Source organism: Passer domesticus, chromosome 10, assembly GCF_036417665.1.
Source record: "Passer domesticus isolate bPasDom1 chromosome 10, bPasDom1.hap1, whole genome shotgun sequence".
Lineage (NCBI taxonomy): Eukaryota > Metazoa > Chordata > Aves > Passeriformes > Passeridae > Passer > Passer domesticus.
In genome coordinates this window covers 4,720,794-4,746,468 of record NC_087483.1, presented here as the reverse complement: position 1 = coordinate 4,746,468, position 25,675 = coordinate 4,720,794, and the positions used below count along the sequence as shown (strand labels likewise).

The window sequence follows — 25,675 nt, the reverse complement described above, 5'->3', positions numbered from 1 at the left end:
GGAAACCTTCCGCTAGCCCAGGTTACTCCAAGCCCCATCCAACCTGGCCTGGAACACTTCCAGGGATTCAGCGGCAGCCACAGCTTCTCTGGGCATGTTTCACATGTGCAGGAGAGGAGTTACAGCAGAGCAAGAGGGCTTTTAGCCTGTAGCGAGAGTTATCTTGAGTTTGGATAAACCCAAGGGAAGATCTTGGGTTTGGATAAACCCAAGGGAAGAGAGGTGTGAATATACCAGAAATAGTGGAGTTTTCTTGAAAAAAATTTATGAAGAAAAATACCTGCAGGCTTGAGAGGTTGCCCAGGGAATTAGTGGACCTTCAAATGTTCAGAAAACACATAGATGTGGCACTTGGGGACATGGCTTTGTGGTGGACCTGGCAGTGCTGGGTTAGTTGTTGAACTCGATGGTCTTGGAGGCCTTTTCCAGCTTTAATGATTCAGTGATCCCAAAACTACCTTAATCACTTAAAACAGCATGGAATGTTGAGCTGGAATAAAGGGTTCCAAGTCAGTGGTGACTCTGCTGAGCATCTCTCACAGTGCTGTCTCCTCCTTGCCCCTGCAGTGCCTTCTCCCAGTGCCTTGCTGGTGGACAACCCCACGTCCTTCGGGAACGCGAAGGAAGTCGTAGCAATTAAGGATTACTGCCCCACAAATTTCACCACCTTGAAGTTCTCCAAGGGGGACCACCTGTACGTGCTGGACACGTCGGGAGGGGAGTGGTGGTACGCCCACAACACCACGGAGATGGGCTACATCCCATCCTCCTACGTGCAGCCCGTCAACCACCGCAACTCCTCCCTCACCGACAGCGGGGTCATCGACAACCTGCTGGAGAGCCCCGACGAGGGCGTCAAGGAGTTGGACCTGCTCGGGGAATGGACTGATGTGAAGAGAAACTCTGCCAAATCCTACCACAACAACCCCTTCCTGAACGGAGTGCAGACCAACCCGTTCCTGAACGGGAACTTGCAAGCAGCGCCTGGCTCGGACAAAGAGTCCGACTCCAGCGCGGCCGTGGATTTGTTGCTCTTTGACACGGCGACTCCCGCGGCGGCTCTCCCCACCAGCAGCCTGGGGAACCTTTTTGATGAGTTTCCCTCCACAAACAGGCTGGATGTGGAACAGCCCGTGAGAAGGGACAACCCCTTCTTCCGAAGTAAACGCTCCTACAGCTTGTCCGAGCTGTCCGTCCTCCAGGCCAAGTCGGACGCGCCGGCGTCGTCGGGTTTCTTCAGCGGTTTGAAGTCTCCCACCCCTGAGCAGTTCCAGAGCAGGGAGGATTTTAGGACAGCATGGCTGAACCACAGGAAGCTGGCTCGGTCTTGCCATGACTTGGATTTGCTTGGCCAAAATCCTGGCTGGGGTCAGACGCAACCGGTAGAGACCAACATTGTGTGCAAGCTGGACAGCTCTGGCGGGGCCGTCCAGCTGCCGGACACCAACATCAGCATCCACGTGCCCGAGGGCCACGTGTGCCCCGGGGAGACGCAGCAGATCTCCATGAAGGCCATGCTGGACCCGCCGCTGGAGCTGAACAGCGACAAGTGCAGCACCATCAGCCCTGTCCTGCAGATCAAACTCAGCAACATGGAGGTGAAGACCTTCATCATCCTGGAGATGAAGGTGTCAGCAGAGGTCAAGAACGACGCGGTGAGCAAGAGCCTGGTGGGGCTCCAGTGCCTGCGCAGTGACATGAAGGAGGGGCCCTACACGCCGATGCAGCTGAGCTATTCCTACGGGGACACGATCCAGGTGCAGCTGGAGAACCTGGAGCCCTGCATGTACATTGCGGCCGTGGCGCAGGGCCAGAACATCCTCTACCCTTACACCGTGTGGGATTACATCAGCAAGAAGATCACGGTGGGCGTCTACGGCCCCAAGCACATCCACCCTTCCTTCAAGACCGTGGTGGCCATGTTCGGCCACGAGTGTGCCCCCAAGACCCTGCTGGTCAACGAGGTCACCATGCAATCCCACAGCCCGGCTCCCGTCGCCCTCCAGCTCTGGGGGAAGCACCAGTTTGTCCTCTCCCGGCCCCAGGATCTCAAGCTCTGCATGTTCTCCAACATGACCAACTACGAGGTGAAGGCCAGCGAGCAAGCCAAGATCGTCCGGGGCTTCCAGATGAAGCTGGGCAAGGTCAGCCGCCTCATCTTCCCGATTGCGTCCCACGACCCCAACGAGCTCTCGGACTTCACGCTGAGGATACAAGTCAAGGATGACCAGGATGCCATTCTGACCCAGTTCTGCGTCCAGACGCCGCAGCCGCCTCCGAAAAGCGCCATCAAACCCACAGGGCAGAGGCGGTTCCTGAAGAAGAACGAGGTGGGGAAGATCATCCTCTCCCCCCTGGCTGCCACCGCCAAGTATCCGGTTTTTCAGGACCGGCCGGTGTTGAGCCTGAAGTACGGGAAGCTGCTGAAGACGGTGGTGAGGCAGAGCAAGAACCACTATTTGCTGGAATACAAGAAGGGAGACGTCATAGCCCTCCTCAGTGAGGAGAAGATCAGGTTGAAAGGCCAGCTGTGGACCAAGGAGTGGTACATTGGCTACTACCAGGGGAAAGTCGGCCTTGTGCACACCAAAAACGTGCTGGTGGTCGGGAAGGTCAAACCCAGCTACTTCTCCGGGCCGGATCTCACCACCAGCCTGCTGCTGGAGCAGATCCTGAGGCCCTGCAAGTTCCTGACCTACATCTACGCCTCGGTGAGGACTCTGCTGATGGAGAACCTCAGCAGCTGGCGCTCCTTCGCCGACGCCCTGGGCTACCTGAACTTGCCGCTCACGTTCTTCTGCCGGGCGGAGATGGACAGCGAGCCAGAGCGAGTGGCCTCCGTCCTGGAGAAGCTGAAGGAGGACTGCAACAGCGTGGAGAACAAGGAGAGGAAATCCTTCCAGAAGGAGCTGATGACGGTGAGTCTGAGGCCTGGCGGAGGGGGGCTTAGTTCCTGGCTCTGCAGAGGCATCAGGGGAGGTGGCAGTTTCTTAATTCAGTCTTTAGAGAGTGAAGTCCACCTTGAAGACTGCTGGGCGCTGCCAGGTGGGAGTCCAGCCCTGTGGTGGGTGGGATCTTGGTTTAGCAGAATCATGGCTATAATGAGGGATGCACTCAGTTGCTTGGAATTCCAGAATCACACAATAGCTTGGGTTCAAAGAAATATCAAAGCTCATCCAGTCCCACCCCTGCCATGGGCAGGGACACCTTCCACTGTCCTGGGTCACTCCAAGCCCTGTGCAGCTTGGCCTGGAACACTTTCAGGGATGGGGAGCCTTTTTTTTGAGTGGCACCTCTGAGCTGGGATGTTTTATACATTACAAATGGAAATGTGTGACTTGCTCCATGTCCTGGAAGGAATTTGGGAGGAGCACTGCCTGCCAGTATTTCTAGGAGGCTGTTAGCAAGTAAATCCCTCACAAAATATCATCTCCACAATAATTTCTAGCATTTCATAGGAAGTGAGCCAAAGAAAATACAGGGCAAAATGTCTGGGAGAGATTTGCAGCTCTCTCCCGTTCTGTGCTGTCCCACAGGAGCAGAATAACTGAGTTATGGAGAAGAGCATGGTTTAAAATGTCAATTGGATTAAGGAATAGCGGCGGCCTTGCTTGGCAAAATGTAATTACGGCAAAAGGGGACTGGAGCTGAATGGAGGAGCTCAGTTCCCACAGTCCTTTTAGGGAGAAGGAGGGAATTTAAGGATTGAGTAGAAGGTGTTGTGAAGAGTATGGAATCCGTTGTTATTCATGGAAATGTTGTCTGGAGAGTTCCCTGTGCCCGGTTACCGCTCTGGGTCCTGTGGGGCGATGTTTCAGCTTTGACTTTCAGCTTTCAGGTCGTGCCACCAACGCTGCTTCTGTTGCCGGGCTCTCCTAGCCATCAGTGACCTTTCCTGATCCAGGATTGGAAAATCTTCCCTCTGGCCCCCCTGTTTCCCCCAAGGGAGGGTTTACTCCTTTAATAATCAGGCTCAATGATTGTTTGGATGAAATCCATGCTGCTCTTGCTCGATGCTTCCGGGACTGTTTGCTTTACCTGTTTGCAAACCCTGTAGGTGTTGCTTTTATCTCTCCCCATTGTTTTCAGGACTCCCAGGCAGTCTGTAGGTCATGGAGAATCCTCACAGGGAGACAAAGGGAAAGATAAGGCTCAGGGAGCTGCTGACTCAAGGGGAGGGCTGGGAGCTGTAGGAAAACATCCTGCTCCCCTGTGGCTGTCAGGAGAGCAGAGTCCCAGGGCAGGTTTTATTCTCCTTGTTTCTCTAATCCTGCTCTCTGTGAGGCTGAGCCTGCGGATAAGGGATGAGCTCCCTTCTTGGTGGAGCATGATGCTGCTTCCAAAACCCCTGGCTGCCGTCAAATCCTCCTTAGCCTATGGAGAAATTAGATTGAGCCTGTTGAAAGAGGAAAATAATGATGTTTCAGGGGATAGCAATGGAGCAGTAATGGATTTTATTGTGTTTAAATCTGATTTTATTTGTAACAAATGGACTGGCTTTCTGGCAAGGGGAACCAGCTGCACTAAGCTCCAGTGTGGCCATTTCAGCTGAAAGTTGGTTGTCTCCCCTCAAAAGGACCAGGAAGGGAGAAGTAGAAGCAGGTTTATCAGTGTTGAGTACACAAAACGCCAGTGGCAGAGTCGTGCACCAGCAGCCAAGCAAGGAAAAGCCTGGTCATGATGACTGGTTAATCAGTAATCTGCCTTTAATTACTACTTCTCTAATCAGGCACCAGCACTGGAGTGTGAAGGTAACTCGGGGGAATGTGGCTCAGGAGTTACTCAGCAGAGAGGGAAAGCTCTCCCTCCCTCCTCTCTGCCCCTCGGAAGCAGGCAGCACATGGATGGTTCGGATAAAAAAGCTGGGCATGGATTCAAGAAGATTTCATTGCCCCTGGTGCCTGGCCTGTGGGGTTAGACCTGCCCTGAGACTCAGCTTTTCTCCCTCTCTGGCTGTCGGAGAGACTCTCATTTATCATCCTTCCAACAGACGCTGCTGTTGGGAAAAACACAGGTCTGCTGGGAACGGCCCCTGGCACGGCAGCAGGGAGCTGTGCAGAGGAAACTCTGAGCTTGTTCTTCTCCAGGCTACTTGTAAAGGTCACACAGGAGACGAGCTTGGGATATATTTTTTTTCCCCTCCCATTGTTTTGTTTGCTCTGACTCCCCGTATCCAGGTATCCATGTGCTGCTGCCTGGCTCCTGCCAAGAGTTTCTGCTTGTCCCTGGTGTGTGCAGGTCTGAGAGAGCTGCTGGGGGGCTGGAGCTGTCCTAAATCCTGCAGGTCAGCACGTCCCTGGCTTTGAGTTAGAAGGGACCCTAAAGCCCATCCCTTTCCACCCCCTGCCATTGGCAGGGACACCTCCCACTATCCCAGGGTGCTCCAAGCCCCTTTCAGCCCGGCCTGGGATACTTCCAGGGATGTGAAGCCACATCTCTGAGCAACCAGTGCCAGGGGGACCTCACCATCCTCATCATGCTGAGATCCACATGGGCATCATGTCCAGGGGAATTACCCCATGGAGGCAGTGCAAGCCTTTATGAGGTAAAAGGCAAAAAATCAGTATTTAAGGCTGAGAGTGTGTATTTTAAGTATGTGAGATGATTTTTGAAGTGGTGACAGCCAAAACAGTGAGTGAGAGAGATTTTTGCTGCCCAAAGAAGGGTTATTTTGGGCAGACAGCTTTTGTACAGAGACAACTTTTTTGGGTCAAAACCTGACCTGTATCCTAGAGAGGATGATGAGCCAGGAGCCTGTGCAGGAGCATCCTCTCACCCCGTGGCTCTCTTGGTTTCCTTGGGGACACAGGGCCTTTACCCCCTGTGTTTGAGGAAGTCCCAGGGGGGAGCTGTTTTCCTCCACAATGCTGCTTTCCTTCATTAGGAAATGGGATTCTGCATTTCAAAGCTGGGATGTAAATTCAGCCTCCCCTGGATGCCTTTTAAGTTGAGGTGTTTCTGCTTTGAACTGGGATTTGAATATCAAACACCCTCTTTGCTGGGCTGGCAGAGCCGGTTCCCGCTGCTCCCAGGGGAATAAATAATAAATAATAAACATTTCCAAGGGCTCTGGCAAAGCCCAGGTCACACCTGGCTGATGAGGGATGGAGACACTGAGTGGACCCAGATATCCTGGGAGGCTTGTCCAGGGCAAGGGAGGAGGACGGAAAAAATTGTGGCATAATCCCACTGGAGGATTAAGTCTGCTGAGCTAATCCCAGTGTCTCGCCGCCGTTTCCAGTAATATTCCCCCTCTGGCTGCCACCTCGGCGTCTGTGATGCCTTGCAGCCCATCCTCACGTGGCTTGATGCTGTCCCCTATCTTGTCACCTCTGCCAGGGCACAGCAGCTGGTGCTGCGGCCATCAGTAGGTCTCGGAGTTACCCAGACCCATCCATCTCTCCCAGAGTTGTTCTGAGTGATTTTGCAGCTCTTTGATGAGGTGCCCTCCCGGGTGTTTTCCTTGCTGCTGTTTTGTTGTTCACCTGGAGCAGCAGAAGGAGCAGGGAATCCATCTCCTGCAGCTCCATCCTTCTTAACCCAGCTCCAGGCACTGCCTCTTGTGCACGGGATGGGGATCCAGCTGCCTGGAAAGGCAGGCCTGGGGATGTTCAGTCTGCCCCTTCCTTGGGATCCTGCAGAGAGGGAGCTGGGTCCAGAGAAATGGAGGATCCAGAGGGGGAGCTGGATCCAGAGAGGAAGCTGGATGCAAAGAGGGAGCTGGATCCAGAGAGGGTGGAGGATCCAGAGGGGGAGCTGGATCCAGAGGGTGGAGGATCCAGAGAGGTAGCTGGATTCAGAGAGGGAGCTGGATTCAGAGAGGGTGGAGGATCCAGAGAGGGAGCTGAATCCAAAGAGGGAGCAGGATCCTGAGGGGATGGAGGATCCAGAGGGGAGCTGCTCCGTGGGCTGTAGGAAGGAGGTGGTTCGGTTCTGGCGCAGGTGTGTGTGATCTAAATGCCTCTGCGTGCCTTTTTGCCAAACCAAACGAGGGCTCCTTTGGATGGATTTTCCTTGCTTGTTGGACAAGGGGGTTTATGGCCTCCCTGGCTCCCACAGGAAGCCGGTGTCAGCACTTTGGAGGAGCAGGCACGTGCTGGGCTGCAGCTGCGATTAGAACCCAGCTCAGCTTTAAGCTGGGAGCAGATAAGGGGGAAATCAACGTGCATTTGCTTTGCAAATCGCTGGAGTGGTTTCAGATGTTCCCATCTTCCCTCCCCCAACTGTCCCCTTGCAGTCTCCACTGGGAGGATTTAACCCTTCTTTACCCCAGAGCGAAACCTGGATTTCCCCAGACCCCTGTGTTGGGAGGGGGTGTCAGGACCCAGAGGGGCAGAAAGGGGATTCTGGCCACTTTAGGAACCACCTTATCCTTATGATTTCCATAAGAATCATCCCCGTGCTGCTGTGAAGGAGTGGGTGGGGTCTGTCGGCTTGATTTTAATTTTTAATAACATCAGAGCCCCTCCTGAGGTTCAGCTTGGGATTTGCACAAGGTCTGGGGTTGCTGCTGCTGGGGCTGTTGTGCTTCAAAGGCTGTGGGAGCCCTGGAGAGTGGGATGATGATCCTGGCAGTCAGATCCCATCCTCTGAAACTGAACACTGCCATTAAACCCTTCCTTTTCCAGGGCTGCACCGGGGCTTCTCCCCTACTGCAGCTTCATCCCACTCTGAGGGGACTTTAATGGGATTTGACACTTTAAGGCAGGAGCTAACTCCACTCCATCCTTTTTTGCCTGGCTAAGTCATTCCTACCTAGAAAACCCAGACTGATGCATTTGCTCTTTCCACTTCAAAACTGTTTGTGGAAAATCTCAGCTTTTAGGACAATAAATGTTGCAGGAAGAGGAGGAGAAGAGAAAGAACATCCCGGGCTGAGTAATGGTCCTGTAGTATTGGAGTCTTCACCTGGGTCTCACCCCAGTCCAGCCCTGCACAGGGCCCATCTCAGAACGTCCTGGCTGTGCCTTGCCCACTGCTCTGAAGGATCCTGCAGCTCTGGGGTGGAGTCTGGATTAGTTCTCTGGATTAAAAGCATCTGTTGTCCTGTTGTCCTCAGCCCCTGGGATGCTTTAAACTGCTTAAGGTGGGGCCTGGACATCTCGGGAGGGGCTGCCTGCAGAATGAGGCTGCAAACCCCATCCAGAGGGGTCTGGCACTTTGTTCAATTAATGAGATTATTCTCTTACCAAGCCTGCTGGCCTCATTTCCCCAGCTGTCACTAAAAAGGAGGCAGGAGGATTTTTGGGATGCTCCCGGGGGAGCTCACCCGCCCACCCCCGGCCTTGACTCCCTGCTTGCTTTTCCCCGTGTCCCGCAGGCCCTGCTGAAGATGGACTGCCAGGGGCTGGTGGTGAGGCTGATCCAGGACTTCGTGCTGCTGACCACGGCCGTGGAGGTGGCCCAGCGCTGGCGGGAGCTGGCCGAGAAGCTCGCCAAGGTGTCCAAGCAGCAGATGGACGCCTACGAGGCCCCGCACCGCGACAAGAGCGGCACAGTGGACAGCGAGGTGAGGGCAGGCCCAGCTGGCCCTGCACAGATCCTGGAATTCCCTCGGCTGGAAAACACCTTCGGGGTGTTGGAGTCCAGGCTTTGAGCCAGTGCTGTGAGGCCTGCCAAGGCCCCAATGGTCTTAAAGGGCCTTAATGGTCTTAAAGGGCCTACGAGGCCTCGCACCGCTGCACGGGTGGGCAGCGAGGTGAGGGCACGCCTGGCTCTGCACAGATCCTGGAATTCTCTCAGCTGGAAAACACCTTCAGGGTGTTGGAGTCCAGCCCTTGAGCCAGCAGGCCCACCAGGTTAATGGTTGGGCCCAATGGTGGTAAAGGCCTTTCCAACCCAAACAATGCCATGTTTCTCTGGAGATTCCTCCAGAGCATGCTCCCCTTGGAGGAGCACGGGGATCTGAGGGTGTTGGGGGCTGTTTTCCCAGGAATGTGCCTGTTTTGGGGTGCTGGCTGAGCTCTGATCCCCTCCCACCCGTCCCCCCTCTCCCCAGGCCATGTGGAAGCCGGCGTACGACTTCCTGCTGACCTGGAGCAGCCAGATGGGGGACAGCTACAGGGACGTCATCCAGGAGCTGCACACGGGGCTGGACAAGATGAAGAACCCCATCACCAAGCGCTGGAAGCACCTCACGGGCACCCTGATCCTCGTCAACTCCTTGGACATGCTGCGGGCAGCTGCCTTCAGCCCCCAGGACCACGAGGATTTTGCCATCTAGCCCGTGTTTGTCCACTTCTCCCTGGCTGGGAATTTTTTTTTAACTCTGCTTTCCCCACCCCTCTCCCTTTGACTTTAAGGAGAAGAAGTGGAGGTTGCTCTCTCCTGGGTTTGAAGAGGCCAAAGTTTGCAAGTTCTCCACCAGGACTGGAAATCAGCAGGAGATATCCCACCCTGATGGGAATTCATCTGGAAGGGGATGGCTTTTTGTCCAGTTAAACTATTTCTTACTGAAATAAACAAAATTTCAAGAGGGCAAGGGGTGGGGAAGGATCCCAAAAGAGATCACGTTTTCTAGGCATTTACAAATAAAAATCTAATTTTTGTAACGAGCAGTAGAAGTTGTGACCACTTTGGGGAGGGGTGGGGGAAGCTGTGGCTGGTTTTAGTTTGTAGAAACTGCTTTGAAATGATGAGGTTTGAGACAAATAGGAGTCCTGTAAATATATATTTTAAGAAGAGGCACAGTAAATGCCCTTTCCCCTCATTACAGGCAGGCTTTGGGTTACCAGATGTGACTAAAGCACCACAGGAACTTGGGCTATCCCTAAATTTGGGATGTGCTCAGCCCAAGCAGCACCTTGCACCATTAAAGACCTTTTTATTTATTTGATTATTTTAATTTTATTTTGTTCACAGGCCCTATGAGCATTTTGGTTGATTTTGGGGTTATTTCCATGTCTCTGCAGATGTGGATTTTCTTTTTTTTTGGCCAAGAAGTTGCCTGTTCCTGTTTCTTAACCAGGAGGAGCTTCTTCCCACCTGGATGTGGTGCAGGACACCTCTGGAAGAAGCTGGAGGTTTGAGCCAGAGATCCATCAGGAGATGGATCAGGAGGATGGTGAGAGGGAATCAAAGTCCCCAGGTGCTCCTGCTCTGGGGAAGAGGCCAGAAAGGGGGAGGAAATTGCTGATAATCCCTCTAAAGGCAAAGGGAAAAAAAATAAGAAAAGGACAAGAGAGAGACTCTTTCTCCTAATTTGAAATCTGAGCTCACTTGGGATGTTCCAGGTGCTCTTTGCCATTGATTTCTAATTCATCAAGGCTCCTCCAATCCAGTTTAACTTGTAAATAATCTTTGCTATAAACCTGGTGCCAAAAACCTCAATATTTGTGTCACCCAGTGCCCGTGTTATTTTTCTCCTCTTCCTTTTAAATCTGAGTTTTTTGAACGACTTCCTTTCCTCCTCCTCCTCCTGCTCCCCAGCTTTCAAATATTTCACTTGGGAGGGAAATATTTTTGCACAGACAGATTATTTTAAGTGCAAAGACTCCTTTTAGTGAAAAGCTGCTACCAGAGGATGTGTCAAGGTTCCTGTAGGATGATTTTTTTTTTTCTTTTCACGTGAATTAAAAAAACAGTGGAAGAAAAAGAGTAGGAAAGGCATCTGGTGGAGGGAATGGTGCCTTCTCCCAAAATCCCATCCCCAGAAGCATGGACCCCACAACAGTACCTTGAATATCTCCTTTAGGGGCTTTGAGGGGTTTCCTGTGCAAGTCCCCATAGCCCAGGGGGGCTGCCAGCAGCCCAGCCCCTCTCCCTCTCCCTGCTTTTCCCAGCAGGAGCTAAAACCCCTCCTGCAGTGAGGGCCACTGCAGGTGCAGGCAGCAGGATGCCTTTCCCCTGGGCTTTTGCCCAAATCTGGGCTTTCCCCCAGCTCCTGGCAGGCTCCAGCGCTCTGCAGGAGGCTGTGCTGGGACAGTGGCAGCAGCAGGTGAGGAGGGCAGGAGTTGGAGCCTCCCCTGGTCGATGAATATTCCCAGCTGTCTTTCACTCCCCCTTGGTTTTTGTGTCTTCCCACCTTGGCTGCCTCAAGCACCCTGGGCTCAGCTCCTCACCTCCCTGTGCCCTCCCCAGACCCTTGGGACCATGGCCAGCACATCTGGGGGGCCTGTGGGATGAGGCTGAATTCATTTCTCCCCATTTTTGGTCTGAAATCCAGTCCTTCCTCCCATGCTGGGGCTGGGAATGTGTCCCCCAGATGCCTTCTGAACTGAACATCAAGGCCTTCTCCCAAAAATCTGTGAATTGCCACCCTTGTGCAGTAACTGGTTTTTGTTCTTATTAATGGTCACATTTTTTTTAAGAAAAAAGATTTTTGGGGAAAAAACCATTCCAGTGGAAGCTGTTACTCTCCAGGGCTCCCAGTCAGATGTCACCCGCTGTTGTCTCTCCATCCCAAAGCAGAGTGGGATTAATTTAGTGGGGTTTTCACTGTGCCAGCAGCCAGAGCCAGTGGTCCTGAATCTCATCTCTCCTCCCTCAGCCTTTCCATCCCACTGTCTCCAGGGGAAAAGTGCCTGGAAGCCATCTCACCCCCCAGACTGCTGCTCATGCTCAAGCTCTAGGTAAGGAACTCCTGAAGTGGGACAGGAGGGGGTTGCAGGATTTCTGTTGGCACAGAGGAGTTTCCCTGGTTGTTTTCTGGCTGGAGGAAACACCCCTGTGTTCAGCCAAGGCTGTTGTGCTGCTCCCAGTCCCAATGGAGGTCGGGTCCCAGGCCAGGGAAGGGAAATATTTTGGTTTCTGCTGGGGCTCTCAGGCCCCTCCTGTCCTGCCCCAGCTCTCTGGGGTGGGCACAGGTGATGCCCCACCGTGCTCTGGGAAATAGGGACACCAGCCAGATGATTTGGGGTGTTCCCCTTGGCTTCTGCCCTGCTGCCTGGCTCCCTGGAATCTTTCATCTTCAGGGAAAGACAGGATTTGGCTTTTTATTCCTCAGGGAACCAAGTGCTTCAGCAGGGGTCACCTGGCAAATGCATCCCCACAGCATTTTCTCCTCTGTTTCTGCCTTCACAAGTGAGGGATCGTCTTCCATGGGCTCATCCAGCCCCAAAAGCCTGAGGGAGAGGTGTCAGGAGGGGAAGAGAGAGGAAAATCACCCAGTGGCTATCGGGGTCTCCACACAAAGCGTGGTCTGCAGGGAAATCTGGAGCCTGTGGTGAGACCCTGCAGCTCTCTGGGCGTTTGTTTTTATCCCAGAAATTCCTGCTGAAAATCTCTGCATTTGCTGCCTTCCCAGCTCTTCATTAAAAGCCTGTTGTGGATTACCAGGACACGGTGTGAGTGCTCAGGGGAGCAGGGCTGCTCCCAAGTCCTGCTCAGGTTTTTCTTTTGCCACCAAATCCTTCCCTTTCCAGGCTGTCCCCTGCATCCAGCCTCCTCTGGGGGCCGTGTTCCCATGCCAGCTGGAGGCTTGATGGTTTGTTTTGTGGAAAACTGCTGGAAACACCTTCAGTGAGGATCACAAGGGATTCCTTGGAATTCTGCACCATCCCTGGGTGCTGGGATTTGCTGCTGTTCTGAGCACACTTGGCTCAGCAGTCCTGTTCCACCTTTGGGTTTCCTTGTTTGCTGGATCCTTTTTTTTTTTTTTTTTAACCTTAATAGCCTGAGGTGACTTAATCAGGCCTGGTTTTTCACAAAAAGAGGTTTGCATGACTGGAAATTCAGGGAGATGATGATGATCATCCCAGGAAATGCAACTCCCATCCCATGCTCACAGCATGACCCACTCAAGCCTCCTTTCAAAAGCCTTTTTTTTTCTTTTTTTTTTTTTCCTTTTTGGCAAGAGGCTTTACCCAAAGGATCCCCTGGAGCTCCCCTCTTCACAGCTCAGCAGGTTTAATCCATGGCTGGAATTCAGGGGCTTCTGAGCAACAAATGGCACCCTCAGGCTTTGAAAAAACAATTTATTGTAATGAGGGAGGGAGAAGAAGGATGTAAAGGTATGTTTTTCCCAAGGGGTGGCTGATTGCAGGATTTGGGGCGGAAGGACCCTGATGTCCAAGTGAAGAGTGCTCTGCCTGGGGGAGGAATGTGTAATTTTTTTACTGTTTAACAGCCGCACTCGGGGTTGGGATGTTGGGAGTGACGCTGGTTGTGGTTTGCCCTCCCCTCCCTGAGTCACCCAGCCCTGAGTCACCCTCCTGCTCTGCTGGGATCATCTCCAAGGGGTTGGGACCAGCCCGGCCCCAAGGATGGCCCCAGCACCCCTTCAGCAGCCTCTGGGCTCCTGCCCTGCCTTGATGCCCCCCACTGAACATTAATTAAAGCTTCCAGCTCTGTGGCATTGTCCAGCACAAACTGAGTCCCTGAACCACAGAGGGGTGCTTGGATCTGCCCCAGTGAAGCACGGATCGTGTCTCCCCCTCCCCTAAAATAATCCAGGCTGGTGGCATTCCTGGGAAGAACTCTGCTCCTTTTGTTCAGGCTGGTTTTTGAGGACAGGCTCAATAAGGCAGGCAGGATCTGGCTGGGGGGATTTGGGATTTGCTCCATGGCTCTCTTTTATCACCCCGAGCAATCAGATCTGGCACAGGAGACCTTTCACCCTTCCTTAAAAAGAAAGGGAATGGATGCTCCCTCCAGTGGAGGGAGAGTCTGTCCTGCCCTTTGTCTCGGACATTTTGGCAACCCCTTTTCCCCAGGTTTCATCCCACTCACCTATAAATAACTCCTGAAAACACCTCTGGAGGTGATAATTAATCCGAGGGCTCTGTGGCTGCTCCAGCTAAAATTGCCTGGGCTTGCTGCTGCCAGCTCCCTGTCAGCCTCAGGCAGTGCCAGGGATCCAAACTGGGATGGGATGGGATGGGATGGGATACCATGGGATGGGATGGGACGGGGCACCTGCAGTGCCAAACCCTCTGGGATTCTGCAGGAGAGCTCTGGGGGATGCTGAAGGGGCCAAGGCATGTTCTGGACCCCTTCCCATGGTTGTTCCCACAGTTGTTATCCCTGCACTGCTCCCCAGGCTGGACCATCACAGCTGCAATCCCAAAGCCACTTATTTTTGTGGATGCATGTTGGTTTGGGGTGGGTTTGGGTGCTTTCTGTCAAATGGGGCTGGTGCTGCTCCTGGCAGGTTGATTTCCCTTGTCCACACTCCTCAGGGAGGTGGGATGCACTCCTCATCTTCTCAAGTCGTGCTTCCATGGTTTCCCAAAGTGGGAAATGAGCTCCTGGAAAACCTCCCCAAACTGGAGTGGTGCCTGGGTACCAGCAGCAGTAAGTATTTACTTTTTACAAAGCCACCCAAAAGGTAGATTTTCAAATAAATTAATTAAATTATTAACTGCAAGTCTGAGGGTGAGCATCCAAGTGAGTGTCCAGGGCAAGGCACCCACCTGTGGGTGGAGCCCTGCACAGGTAAGGAAGAGGGAATGTTCCTGTGCCTGTGAATAACCAGGATATTTATTCATAAGGACATACCTCTAAGGGGGAACGGCTTTCAGCTGTCAGAGAATAGGTTGAGATGGAATGTTAGGAAGAAATTCTTCCCTCTGAGGGTGGTGAGGTTGCCCAGGGAAGCTGTGGCTGCCTCTAGAGCCCTGGAAATGTCCAAAGCCAGGCTGGACAGGGCTTGGACATGCTGGTGTGTCCCTGTGGGCCAGAGGTATCCATGGACCCCCACACTGCGGAGCTGGAGGAGCCCGAGATCCACCCAGAGCTCCCATGGCAGTGGGAAAACCTCCCTGTTGCCCTTGGGGACTGGGCTGAGGCTGAGAAACCCTGTGGCTGCAGAAAAATGCCAGCAATTCCTGTCATTTCCCGTGGTCTGGCTGGTGGGAAGCAGGGAGAGATGCTGGCTGCAGGGCTGCCATGTCCCCCAGGACACCCCATCCCAAAACCAGAGAGCTTCAGGGCCACAGTTTGCAGCTGGGGTGGGTCTGAGCAGTCCAGAAGAGCTGGGAAGCAGTACTGTCTCTTTCCCAGACTTACCGGATGTTAAAATCCAGGGGAAAATAAGACAAACACCCAAAAATGCCCTGGGTGGGAGCAGAAATCACCAGCTCTGGTTGGGGGGAGCTGCTGAGGTGGGAGGTGTTTGTACCCCCGTTCTCCAAGGGCAGTGAGGGCATTTTGGCTGCTGCCTTTTCCCTGAGATTCGAAGGATTTGCTGGGAAAACTCAGGCTGCAGTGCCTGGGCCTCTGTGGAGCTCGGGGAGAGGAGCAGCCCTGCCTCAGTTTCCCCTTTTGGGCAGTGCTCCAGGGTCAGCTCTGGTGCTTTAATCTGGGCTGTGGCTGTGGATTTCTCCATCTCCCAGCAAGGGAAGCTGGGCTGGATGCTGTGCCCTGCTTTTTGGCTCTGTATGACCCCCAATTAAGGGGCAATAAGAGGGGACATCATTCCTGATTAACCCTTCCTGGGAAAGTTTGGGGGCCCCGAGCTGCAGTGATGGTCCAGCTCCTTCCCCTGAGCCACTTGTCCCGAGTGCTTTGGCTCCTAACTGGCTCTGGGGATCCTCTCCTGGCAGCAGTGTCCGTATCCCTGGAGCACGGTGTGGGGGATGAACGAGTCCCCGTGGAGTTACAGCCACCCCCTGGGCTGGCCTGCTGGGAAGGGTGGCCCTGTCCCTGCTCCTGACTCGGTGATCCCAGAGTGTCCTCTGCTGGGCACAGGGATGCTTCTCCAGCCCTGGCCCTGCACATTCCTTCTCCATGGGAAAACCAAGAGCAGGATAAAGCAGTGAGGGTGGGGAGAGCAAAGGGAGGAAGAGGATACCTGGATTTTGCTGTTGTTTTTCTTTGGCTGGGTTAAAAAATATTTCTGAAATTAAATAAGTCATGGGATGGGCATTTTGAAACTTCCTTTCAGTTTTACTTCCCCTGCACCAGGGAGCTAGAGCTGAAATTGGGATATTTTTATATTTTTTTTCTCAGTTGTGCTCCTCTGATCTGAAATCAAAGAGTTCTCCCCTTGTCCATGCAGAGAAAGTCACTGGGTTGATCCAGAGCCAGTTTGCAGCAGGGCACTCGGAGAACTCCTCCTCAAGGACATTTTGAAGTGGGTTTTTTTTGGCATTGGACGCTGCTGGGAGCCAGGGATGCGCAGAGAAGACTGGAGCCACCGTGGCTGTGCTGTGACAGCCCTGACAGGTCTGCAGGGTCTCCTTTCCAGCTGTCACCAGAGCCACGGGGACAGCCTGAGCTGTCACCTCAGGAGCGTGTGGAGCTGCATTTTCCAAGCAGCTCAGCCCTCACACACCATGGGGAGTCTGCACACCCCAAAGAAAAGTCTCCTTCTGTTTGTGGTGGGCAGGAGGAGGGGAAGAAAAGTGCTGGGCAGGGTGTGGGCAGGGTGGGTGTCCAGGAGATTTGGGCACTGCAGTGGGGACAGACCGAGGACAGAGACTGCCTTGGACTTCACACATCCTCCTCTGAAATCCCTGCTTTTCCAAAGTGCCAGAGAAAAGAGCAGCAGCAGGTACTCAGCAAGACACCTGTGCTGCCCTGATGTACTGGGATCCCCCAGCTCAGAGCCTGGAATATTCACCCGGGAGCTGTGGCAGCCTCAGGATGTCACCTCCCAGCAAGGACCACATCACCAGGCAGCAGGGACAGGAATGCTGAGAAAGGGGTTTGTGTACCAAGGTGGCTTTCACACCATGGGGGATTCAATCCGTCCCTTCTCCAGCTCTTTTTCCATGAACAAACAAGCATCCCTCCCATAACTCTCAAGGCAGAAAACACAGAAGGCTTTCTTTTTAGTATTCGGAGTTTATTTATAGGGCTGGGGTTTGGGTCTTTCCCTGAGCATCACTTACAAAGAGCAAATCAGTTTTGGGGGTTTATAAGTGATGCTTACAAAGATCTCCTCACCAGCAGGTGAGCTCCAGCTACAGCACATCTGCCTGATGGGCAATTTGGGGGAAACACCAGGGGTTTTCCAGCAGCTTGCTTTTGTTCAGGGTCTTGTAAACCCATGAAGATGTGCATCGAGCTTGGTTTGCATGATCAGGAACTGTGAGTGTACAACATTTGCCTCTCCTACAACTGCAGCCACACAGAGATTTCAAACAAAAATCTGGCCAGATGGTTCTCCTCCAAAATCCCTACCTGTCTCTGCTGCAGGTGGAGGTTAAAAGAAGTCACTGAGTCCTCTGCACACTGACAGGTGGAAGCCAGGGGCTGGGGATTTCACACTCAGACCTTCCCAAGTGACTGCAGCACTTCTACACAAGGCATTTTTAACAACCCATTCTTAATTAAAAGGCCAAAATTAGATCAGGGGAACAATCCTTCTCGTGCTGCTATTTCAAAGGAACCCTATCATTCCTTGGCTGAAAATCACAGTGTTTTATTCATTGCAGTGAAATTCAAGCTGTTCCCTGACCCCTCTGCTGGGTCTGGAGCGGGAGCTTGGTCACCTACCACTGTTTCCAGGTGCTAGTGGGACTTGGCTTTGGTGGCCTTCCCTGTCCTGCCCTTCTTGCAGAAGCACCGGCGGCAGCAGCAGAGGCAGCACTTGAAGGAGATGAAGAGGACGAGGAGGGTGACGGCCGCCAGGAAGGCAATGACATCCAGCGAGTGGTACTGCACCCAGTTGAGGTCGTGGGCGGCGGGGCGCAGGTGAGGGGCCCCCTTGTGCCTCATCACAAACTCCACCCAGTGCACAGCCAGGTCCAGAGGGTGGATGGGTCTGTCCAGGTGCAGGTCGGAGAGGCGCTGGATGTTCTCCTTGTACCTGCCAAGAGAACGTGGAATCCTTTGAACCCCTCAGGGCAATCCCAAGGGCCTTGCCTTGGAAGAATATACCAGAGTCTCCACCTAGGCTGAAAGAGAGAACTTCCCCATGGAGCCTTGCAGCACTATGATCCACCCCAGTTCCTTTCCCTGCATGTCCCAAAGTCTCCTGGTTTTCCTTTCCCTGTTTCCTCACTGATTGTGGTACCCCTGGTGGCCAGCCCCGTCTTCCCTTTAGGCCAGTGCCCCCAAACCATTGGCCACTGACCCCACATACTTAACCTTGTGCAGAGCACATGGACAGGTCTTTTGTCCCTGATTTCCCCTTCATCGAGCAGAAATAAGCCATGCTGGAACTGACCATATCAAAGGCCCTTCTGCCTCTCTTGGCTGGCCTAGCCATGGTTGAGTGTGGCGTGTGTGGACCTGACTGCCTTGCCTGAATGCTTTCCCAAGAGGCTTTTCCACAGGAGATGTGTCACTGCTGAGCCAGAAATGACACAAATTCACTCAAAGGCTGGTTTGCAGGAGAAGGCTGAACAATTGCTTTATTAAAACTATACTATATTACATTAATACTATATTAAAACTATACTAAAGAGATACTGTACTACAGAAAAACCCATGACTGTCTGAGACAGCCAGGACACAGCTTTTAGTGATTGGCTAATCACTCAAAACAACTTTCACCAGTGTCCAATTAACCAAATCATTTTCAGTAAACAATCTCCATAACACATTCCACATGTGCAAAGACAGGAGCAGTGAATAGAGACAAGAATTGTTTTCTTCTCTGAGGTTTCTCACTGCCTTCCCTAGGAAAAATCCTGGGAGAGAGAATTATGTCTCTCTCTGTTCAGAGAATGTGAATACCATAGAGATGCTTACTGGAAAATAGGTAGCAGCAACCACCATCTGAACCCCATGCTGCTACAAGAGAAGGTGTTGCTCAAACATGGAGTTGATGCCTTAGGATTTTAGTTTTTATGTTTTTTAAATCCTGTCCTGCTTTAGGGTGGAACTCAAAAACTCCATAGCCTGTCAGCTGCTGTTCTCCCATTTTATTCAGGCAAAACAATTCCTCTGGGCCTGAAACTCAGGGACACCCTACAGCCTCAGGCCCTGAAAAATGTAAACAACAGAGAACTGTAGGGGGATGAACTGGGGATATGTGACTCCATTACCTGAAGCTGAAATTGGGATATTAACCCCTGATATGTAAATAGACCAAACTTACAATTGTCTGAAAAACTTGTGACCATCATCTGTCTTGGGTGTGGCCTGTGGGAGGCTTCTGACTGCACAAGGTGTATCCACTGAAGGCCTTTAATAAATACCCACTTTATTCTCTTAACTTTGTCTAGCCTCTGTTCTAGGGAGCCACTCCAAGGCATCAGTTTTCTGGCACCCCAGATGGGACAAAAAAAGCTTCTGGAAAACCCTTGGACCAGGAAAAAATCCAGCTTTTTAAAATATCCTCTTAATTATCTTAATATTTTCTCATCTCTGTTCTAGGTAGCCACTCCAAAGCATCAGTATCACAAGGTGGGGTGGGTTGGAAGGACCATGAAGCTCATCCCTCATGTTCAGGGACACCTTCCACCAGGCCAGGTTGCTCCAATCCCCGTCCAGGAGACTTCCAGGGATGGAGCAGTCACAGCTTCCCTGGGCTCTTGTGCTACTGAACCCCTTGAGAAGGCAACAGCAAAGTTACAGGCCCAGGAAGTGTTGTTTCCAATGACCAAAAGAAAAAAAAAAAGAAAAAGAAGGAAAGCTTAGTTTGAGCTCTCAGGAGAATCTCTGGGGTGGGTGAAGGTCTCTGGCTGAAAGGGGAGACTGGGGGTGGAAAAGCTGGCCAGCTTTTCCAGCTGCATTATTTTTTTTTGTTTTTGTTAGTAGTAGTGTTATTGCTATTACTGCCATAAAAATTGGGTAGGGAACAATGTCAATAAGCTGTTTTTTCTCAGGAATGTGGTGGAGTTTCTTAGTCCTCGGCATCCTTGAACGGGAGCAGGGAAGACCTCTTTGGAAAGAAATCTCTGTGCTGCCTTTAAGCCCCTTGGGTGTGCTGACTGCAGCCTTGTGATGTTCCCTGGGCTTCCTCAGTGCATCCCTGCAGGTTCCTCCTGCTCTGTGCTGGGATTGTCCAGCCTTGCTGAGCCAGACAGGGCTCTCTGTGCTCACAGAATTCCTCATTTCCTCATGAGCACTGGGGGTGGGGGAAATGCCTGAGAAAACTCACCTGTAAGATAAATGAGTGATAAATATGTTTGATAAACCCTTTTCAGGCTCCCCACTGATCTGAGTCACCACAGGTTTGGGAACAAAAGATGTTTGCCACTTGTATCAAAGCCTCTGTCACTGCCTTGGCTTTAAGAAGGTCACACAATTTTTTTGGCAACTTGACTTTTTCCATTGCATTCCCAGCCCATCTCCCCTGCTCCCTGCAGCCTCCCTTCTCAGCCACTTCTTGTCCCCTAAAGGGGACAGCCTGAAGTTAACCCAGGGTGAGCATCAGCTTCTCCATGGAAGCAGCTGCTATCAAATCCAAACTTTTGATCAAAGAAGCCATTTGGGAAGAGAAAAACACCCTGTTGATCTGGAAGTGAACATGCTGGGGCCACACAGTAAGGAGGGGGAAGGGTGTGCTCTGGAACTGACCTTTTGTCATTGATCACTGCCTTCAGGGCGTTGGAGATATCGTTGGAAGTCATCTCCAGGATGTTGAGGGTCAGCCCTGCTCCCCGGGACTCCACTCGCTTGGCGTTGTCCATCTGGTCCCCAAAGAGAGGCATCAGCACCATGGGCACTGCATTGCAGATTCCCTCATAAACACCATGGGAGCCTCCGTGGGTGATGAAGGCACGAGTCTTGGGGTGGGCTGTGGAGGGAAACGCAGGCTTGTGTTAGCTCCTGGAATTACTGACTCCCAGCAACACGTCCTTGGGGAAAAAACATCCACCAAAAAGGGCTGTGGTTGGGATAAATCAAGGACTTGGGGCTGTTGTGGGCATCATCTCTCATGGCCAGACTTAGGGATTGGAACTTTGTAGACCTCTGTCTCGGTTTTGGGTAATCCTCCAACTTTAGGATTAAACCAGAGCCAGGAGAGGTTTAAAAGGATGTTGCCACCGATTCATTTTTCACCATCTCTCCCATGGTAGTGAAGGTCTCTCACAGCTGAACCTGTTACTAGCAAATCCTGGCAACAATTCCACCACTTTAAAAGCCCAAAGACCGGTCTGGAAGCGCTCCCTTGAGGACCATGAAGTTTCTCTTCAGGCCAAAAGATGGGACAAAAGCACAGCTGGTTGTTGAGACTGCTCAGTCAGACATAAAGACTCATCTTTGACTGGTACTGGAGTGTTTGAAAACCTTTTCAGAGCTGTTTCATAATTCGGCAATTCCCAGCTAAGTTCCTAAAGGACAAGTTCTGGCTCCAACAGGTTTACTGGCTCAGGGGATGGTAACTCACACCTGACCCACAGATGATGCCCTTCTGGGGCAGCAGCACCGGCCTGGTGTCAGCCCAGGGGTGTCAGACCTACCCAGGAGGTCATTCTGAGGCAGCCACTTGACGAGCTTCACGTTCTTGGGCAGGTTGGGGGGTGCCTTGCCTGTGTAGCGCCAGAAGACCTGGCAAGGGAAGCAAAGCCCACGTCAGATCCCAGCAGGAAAAGGGAGGGAGGGCCTGAGACCAGCGTGGAGCTGCTCTGCTGGAAGGGGAAGAGGGGATTGGTACCGTCTGAGGGACTGTTCCCAAGCCCTCTGCGATTTCCATGGCTTTCTTCATAGGAATCTCGGACACCATGGAGCCCAGCGAGAAAACAACGATGCCGTGTTCTCCAGAGGCGTTCACCATGGCTTCAAATTCCTGCCAGAGGAAAGCAAGCCTTTAGTCAAAGCCCTTTCTCTTGTCAGAGGCTGGAATTGCTGCCATGCTCCCACAAAACTCTCTGGAAAGGCAACAGAACAAGCAGTGAGCACAACAAAATTGTTACCAGGAAAACGAGTTGTTACTGAGAGTTCTGTATCCAAAGCAGCACAGCCAGCAGGCCCAGGGACAGGATTGTCCCCCTCTCACACCTGGATCCTGCATCCAGCTCTGGGATCATCAACATGTGAAGCACATGGGACTGTGGGAGCAAGTCCAGAGGAGAACCATGGAGCTGACAAGGAGACAGGAGCGCCTGCCTCATGGGGACAGGCTGGGACATCCTGTTCAGCTGGAGCAGACAAGATTTTTGTGTGGAGACATCAGAGCCCCTTTCCTCTGAAGAGGCCCAGAAGGAAGCTGGAGAAGGACTCTTCATGAAGAATTGGAGTGGTGGGACAGGGAGGAAAGCGTTCAAACCAAAAGAGGGGAAATTTGTGTTAGGCATCAGGAAGAAATTCTTCTCTCTGAGGGTGGGGAGGCCTCACAGGCCCCTGGCACAGGGTGCCCAGAGCAGCTGTGGCTGCCCCTGGATCCCTGGAAGTGTCCAAGGGGAGGATGGATGGGGTTTGGAGCAGCTGGGATAGTGGAAGGTGTCCCTGCCCACAGCAGGGGATTGGACTGGATGGGCTTTAATGTCCCTTTCACCTCAACCTGGCCTATGATCCTAAAGAAAATAAGTCTTTGGAAAGTAAAAATGGGCATATTTAACCCGAACCTGGATTCAGAACTGATGTTCTTCTTTCCAGACCAAGCTGCTACAAGAGAGAATTAAAATCCTGGAAGAGGGTTCTGACAGCAGGTAACTCAAATTTCTAATATCTGGATTTATTGTATCTGCTTTGGGTGTGATAACACTGAACTGCTGCCAGTTTTGTCTCTCTTTTGTTTGAGTGATTTAAATAATAAAAGGAGATCTAGCACTGGAATCCAGGAACAAAAAGATTCCAATGAAGCAGAAAAAAACAGCCCAAGGCTGGAGCAAAAATTCTTTGAAACAGAAAAATGTTTGGTTGAGCAGAGGAAGCAAAGGCAAAACTGGAGGAAATTATTGCAGGCATCAGAGTTAAATAAGGGGAAAACAATGAAATGTTTCTGTAATTCTGGCAACTACCATGTTATCTGTGGGATCTGAGGGGATAACCAGAGAACCATGGAATGCTTTGGGTTGGAAGGGACTTTAAAGATTGTCTCATTCCAACTCCCTGCCATGGGCAGGGACAACAGAGACTGACTCTGTCAGTTTACTCTCTTTTCCATATTTTTGTGGCTGTCTCAAGGCATATTTAATCCTATTTACATTCAGTGGGACATCAGTTTTATTTTGATTTTTAGATGTCTTTGTGTACCAAGGTCTGACTTATTGCTCAGAAGTTTTCCTACTAGGAGGAAACTCTTTGAAGACCTGCTTTGGGGATATGCAGGTTATTTTAGTAGTGGTTTTAATCAGCACCTGCTCATACTTTTACAAAATATCTGCAGTGGAGACTCATGCAAAAAATAAGAGAATTAGGAGGATTTCCTAACTGGAAAGTGGAAGATATCCCATACTGAGAAATTTTGGCACAGTTGAAGCAAAATACAGTTGCAGTGCAGAGTATTTTACACAAAAGTGGCAGAAGTGCTGCTTCACTGGTTGTGGGGTTTTAATTCAAGCCTGCCTGAACTGTTTGAAGTTCATGGAACATCCTCAACTGGAAGGGACCCACAGGGATCATTGATCCAACCCCTGGCCCTGCACAGACACCCCAACAATCTCACCCTGTGCATCCCTGAGAGCATTGTTCAAATGTTCCTTGGGCTCTGGCAGCCTTGGGAATGTGCCCATTCCCTGGAGAGCCTGGGCAGTGCCCAGCACCCTCTGGGGGAAGAACCTTTTCCTAAAATCCAACCTAAACCAACACAGCTCCAGCCACTCCCTTGGGTGCTGTCCCTGGCTGCAGAGAGCAGAGATGGGAGCTGTCCCTCCACTGTCCCTCTTAAGGAAGCTGTAGACAGGAAAAAGGAAAAGGGAATGGAAATAGACAGGAAAAATGGAAAAGAAAAAAAAAAAAAGCTACTTCTTTCTTTTTTTTTTTTTCTTTTTCTTTTCTTTTTTTTCCCCCCTTTTTTGTGCAGGTTTGACTGGGAATGCAGATGTGTCCCACAAAGTAACTTTCCCCTCACTGTTGAAGGGATGCAGCGGTGCAAAATGCACTCCCAGCCACTTTCACCTGGCATCCTTTGTTCCAGACTGGGAGCTCCATCTCCTGGAAAGAGCTCACAGCGCACCCACAGCTAAACTCGGGGAAAAAACAGGAAACTAACCTGGGATAATTTGTTTTCCCGAGTGCAGCCTATGCCTCCGACCAAGACCATGTTGGGCATGAGGGGCCTGGGGTACTCAAAGACAAAGTCGTATTTCATGAGCCAAACAGCAGCGTGGCTGAACAGCTCGGGCACGGTCGCGTCCTGCTGCAGGAACTCCCGGATCAAGGGATCATAGGGGGAATAAAGGACAGAGCAGGCCAGGGAGCTGCCCAGGGTGGCCAGGAGGTTGCCCAGGCGCTGCCAGAAGGACATGCGGTCCGTGGAGCGTGTGAAGAACCGCGGGATGTAGGAGGGAGGGCTGGGACACATGGTGGCCTGGAATTCCAGACTGCACGGCAGCCCCCGCAGGAAGTACATAGAGGGCAGGGACAGATGTTCTGCCAGAATCTGCCCACATGGGAAGAAGGGATCCATAAAGATGGCATCAAATTTGCTTCCCTCAAGGTATTGGATCAGCTCTTTGTCGGACAGGAGACGCTTGCAGGAATCCAAGAACATGCTTGTAAAATTGGCAATTTTGGAGAGTTTTTCCAAAAAGGGTTGAGGTGTGAAACTCCTGTGGCCCATCTTTTTAAACTCTGCCTCCACAAACTCCTTGGTGTAGGACACAGGGTAGGTTTTCAAGGTATAAATCGGGGATGAATGGATCCGCAAATTTATCTCCGGCGCAACCACCACGATTTCGTGTCCCTTGTCCCTGAGCTTCTGTACGACCGGGAGTGTGCTGAGCCAGTGGCTGCCATCGATGGGTATGACCAAGAGCTTCCCACCTTCACCAGAGGTCCACAGCAGCAGGAAAAACACAGCCCAAGAGGCAAGAGAAAGAAATCCTGGCTTTGGAGAAACCATTTCCCTGGTGCTGCTAGCAAAGTTATAAACAGCGGTGAAACTGCGGCTGGGGATGAAGAATGAATCATGGGTACTTCCCCCTTGGATTTTAACTAAAGTGGGTTTTTAATTTTTAACAGGCAGAATTGGGGTAATTTTTAACTGTGGGTAAATATTGGGTTCATCATCTGTGCACAGGGAAGGCTTTCAGTGAGTGGGTGCCTTGAGGTGAAGCTGAATGTTTGGACTGACATCAGGAGGGAGGAGTGACAAACAGCCTGTGGTACTGAGAGGCTGAATGAGAGCCATGAATGGGGCTGACCCAGCAATAACTACATCATTAACATCCAGTTAATGATCAACCCATTGCCTTGAGTCCACTGCACTGATTGGACATGGAACTCGGCACAAATCTGACCTTTGGATCGCTTTGTGCCCCCAGAGTGTAACCAAGAAGCTAAGATTGACAGAGGTTTGATAGAGTGGGCTGTAAAGGTTTATGTCCAGATTTGTTGCTCTATCACAGCAGTTATCAAAATGAAAGCCCTGAATTTACAGTAGTAAATGTGTTGTAAGCAGAGCAGTAGCTCCTGCTGTCACAGCATCACAATGTCTGAAAGCAGAATGACCCGGGGATATCTGCACTATTTGCACAGCATGAGGGGAATCTAAATAAGGGACAGTAGTTACAATCCTGAAGGCTTCCTTTCCCAACCATCCTCTTATTTGCTATCTTGCACAAATCCAGAGGCAACAGAGCTCCCTCTGCTGTCTTTGTTTTGGGCTGTTGGTGCACATGGAATCATGGAATATCCTCTGTTAGAAGTTCCTGACCCACAGGGATCATTGATCCAAGCCCTGGCCCTGCACAGACACCACAACAGTCCCAGCTTGGGCATCCCTGGGAGCATT

The 25,675-nt window shown here is 51.7% G+C and overlaps 3 protein-coding genes and 1 long non-coding RNA gene across 20 annotated transcripts in view; 2 read left to right on the top strand and 2 right to left on the bottom strand.

Annotated features, from left to right (window-relative positions):
* Window positions 1-9,554, top strand: part of SH3BP4 (SH3 domain binding protein 4) — a 33,667-nt gene extending 24,113 nt beyond the window's left edge. The window contains exons 3-5 of the mRNA XM_064433425.1: window positions 568-2,918; window positions 8,321-8,509; window positions 8,999-9,554. Of these exons, the coding sequence (XP_064289495.1) occupies window positions 568-2,918; window positions 8,321-8,509; window positions 8,999-9,223 (2,765 nt within the window). The 3' untranslated portion in view covers window positions 9,224-9,554. The remainder of the gene's footprint in view (window positions 1-567; window positions 2,919-8,320; window positions 8,510-8,998) is intronic.
* The window catches only part of USP40 (ubiquitin specific peptidase 40), a 135,362-nt gene that overhangs the window by 22,887 nt on the left and 86,800 nt on the right, over window positions 1-25,675 (top strand). The window lies entirely within an intron of this gene.
* LOC135308476 (uncharacterized) lies at window positions 2,395-8,437 on the bottom strand. The gene is made up of 2 exons (XR_010368899.1): window positions 5,723-8,437; window positions 2,395-4,396 (listed from the first exon to the last, which is right to left on the bottom strand). It is a non-coding gene; the product is annotated as an uncharacterized LOC135308476 (long non-coding RNA).
* The window catches only part of LOC135308471 (UDP-glucuronosyltransferase 1A1-like), a 68,752-nt gene continuing 59,782 nt past the window's right edge, over window positions 16,706-25,675 (bottom strand). For 15 of the 17 annotated variants that reach the window (XM_064433435.1, XM_064433434.1, XM_064433426.1 and 12 more), the window contains 4 exons: window positions 21,434-21,565; window positions 21,240-21,327; window positions 20,353-20,572; window positions 16,706-17,692 (listed from right to left, as the gene is read on the bottom strand). In XM_064433435.1, coding sequence (XP_064289505.1) covers window positions 17,395-17,692; window positions 20,353-20,572; window positions 21,240-21,327; window positions 21,434-21,565 — 738 coding nt within the window. In that variant the 3' untranslated portion in view covers window positions 16,706-17,394. Of the gene's footprint in view, window positions 17,693-20,352; window positions 20,573-21,239; window positions 21,328-21,433; window positions 21,566-23,932; window positions 24,868-25,675 lie in introns of those variants that run through there. The other 2 variants (XM_064433441.1, XM_064433442.1) reach the window with 2 other exon arrangements.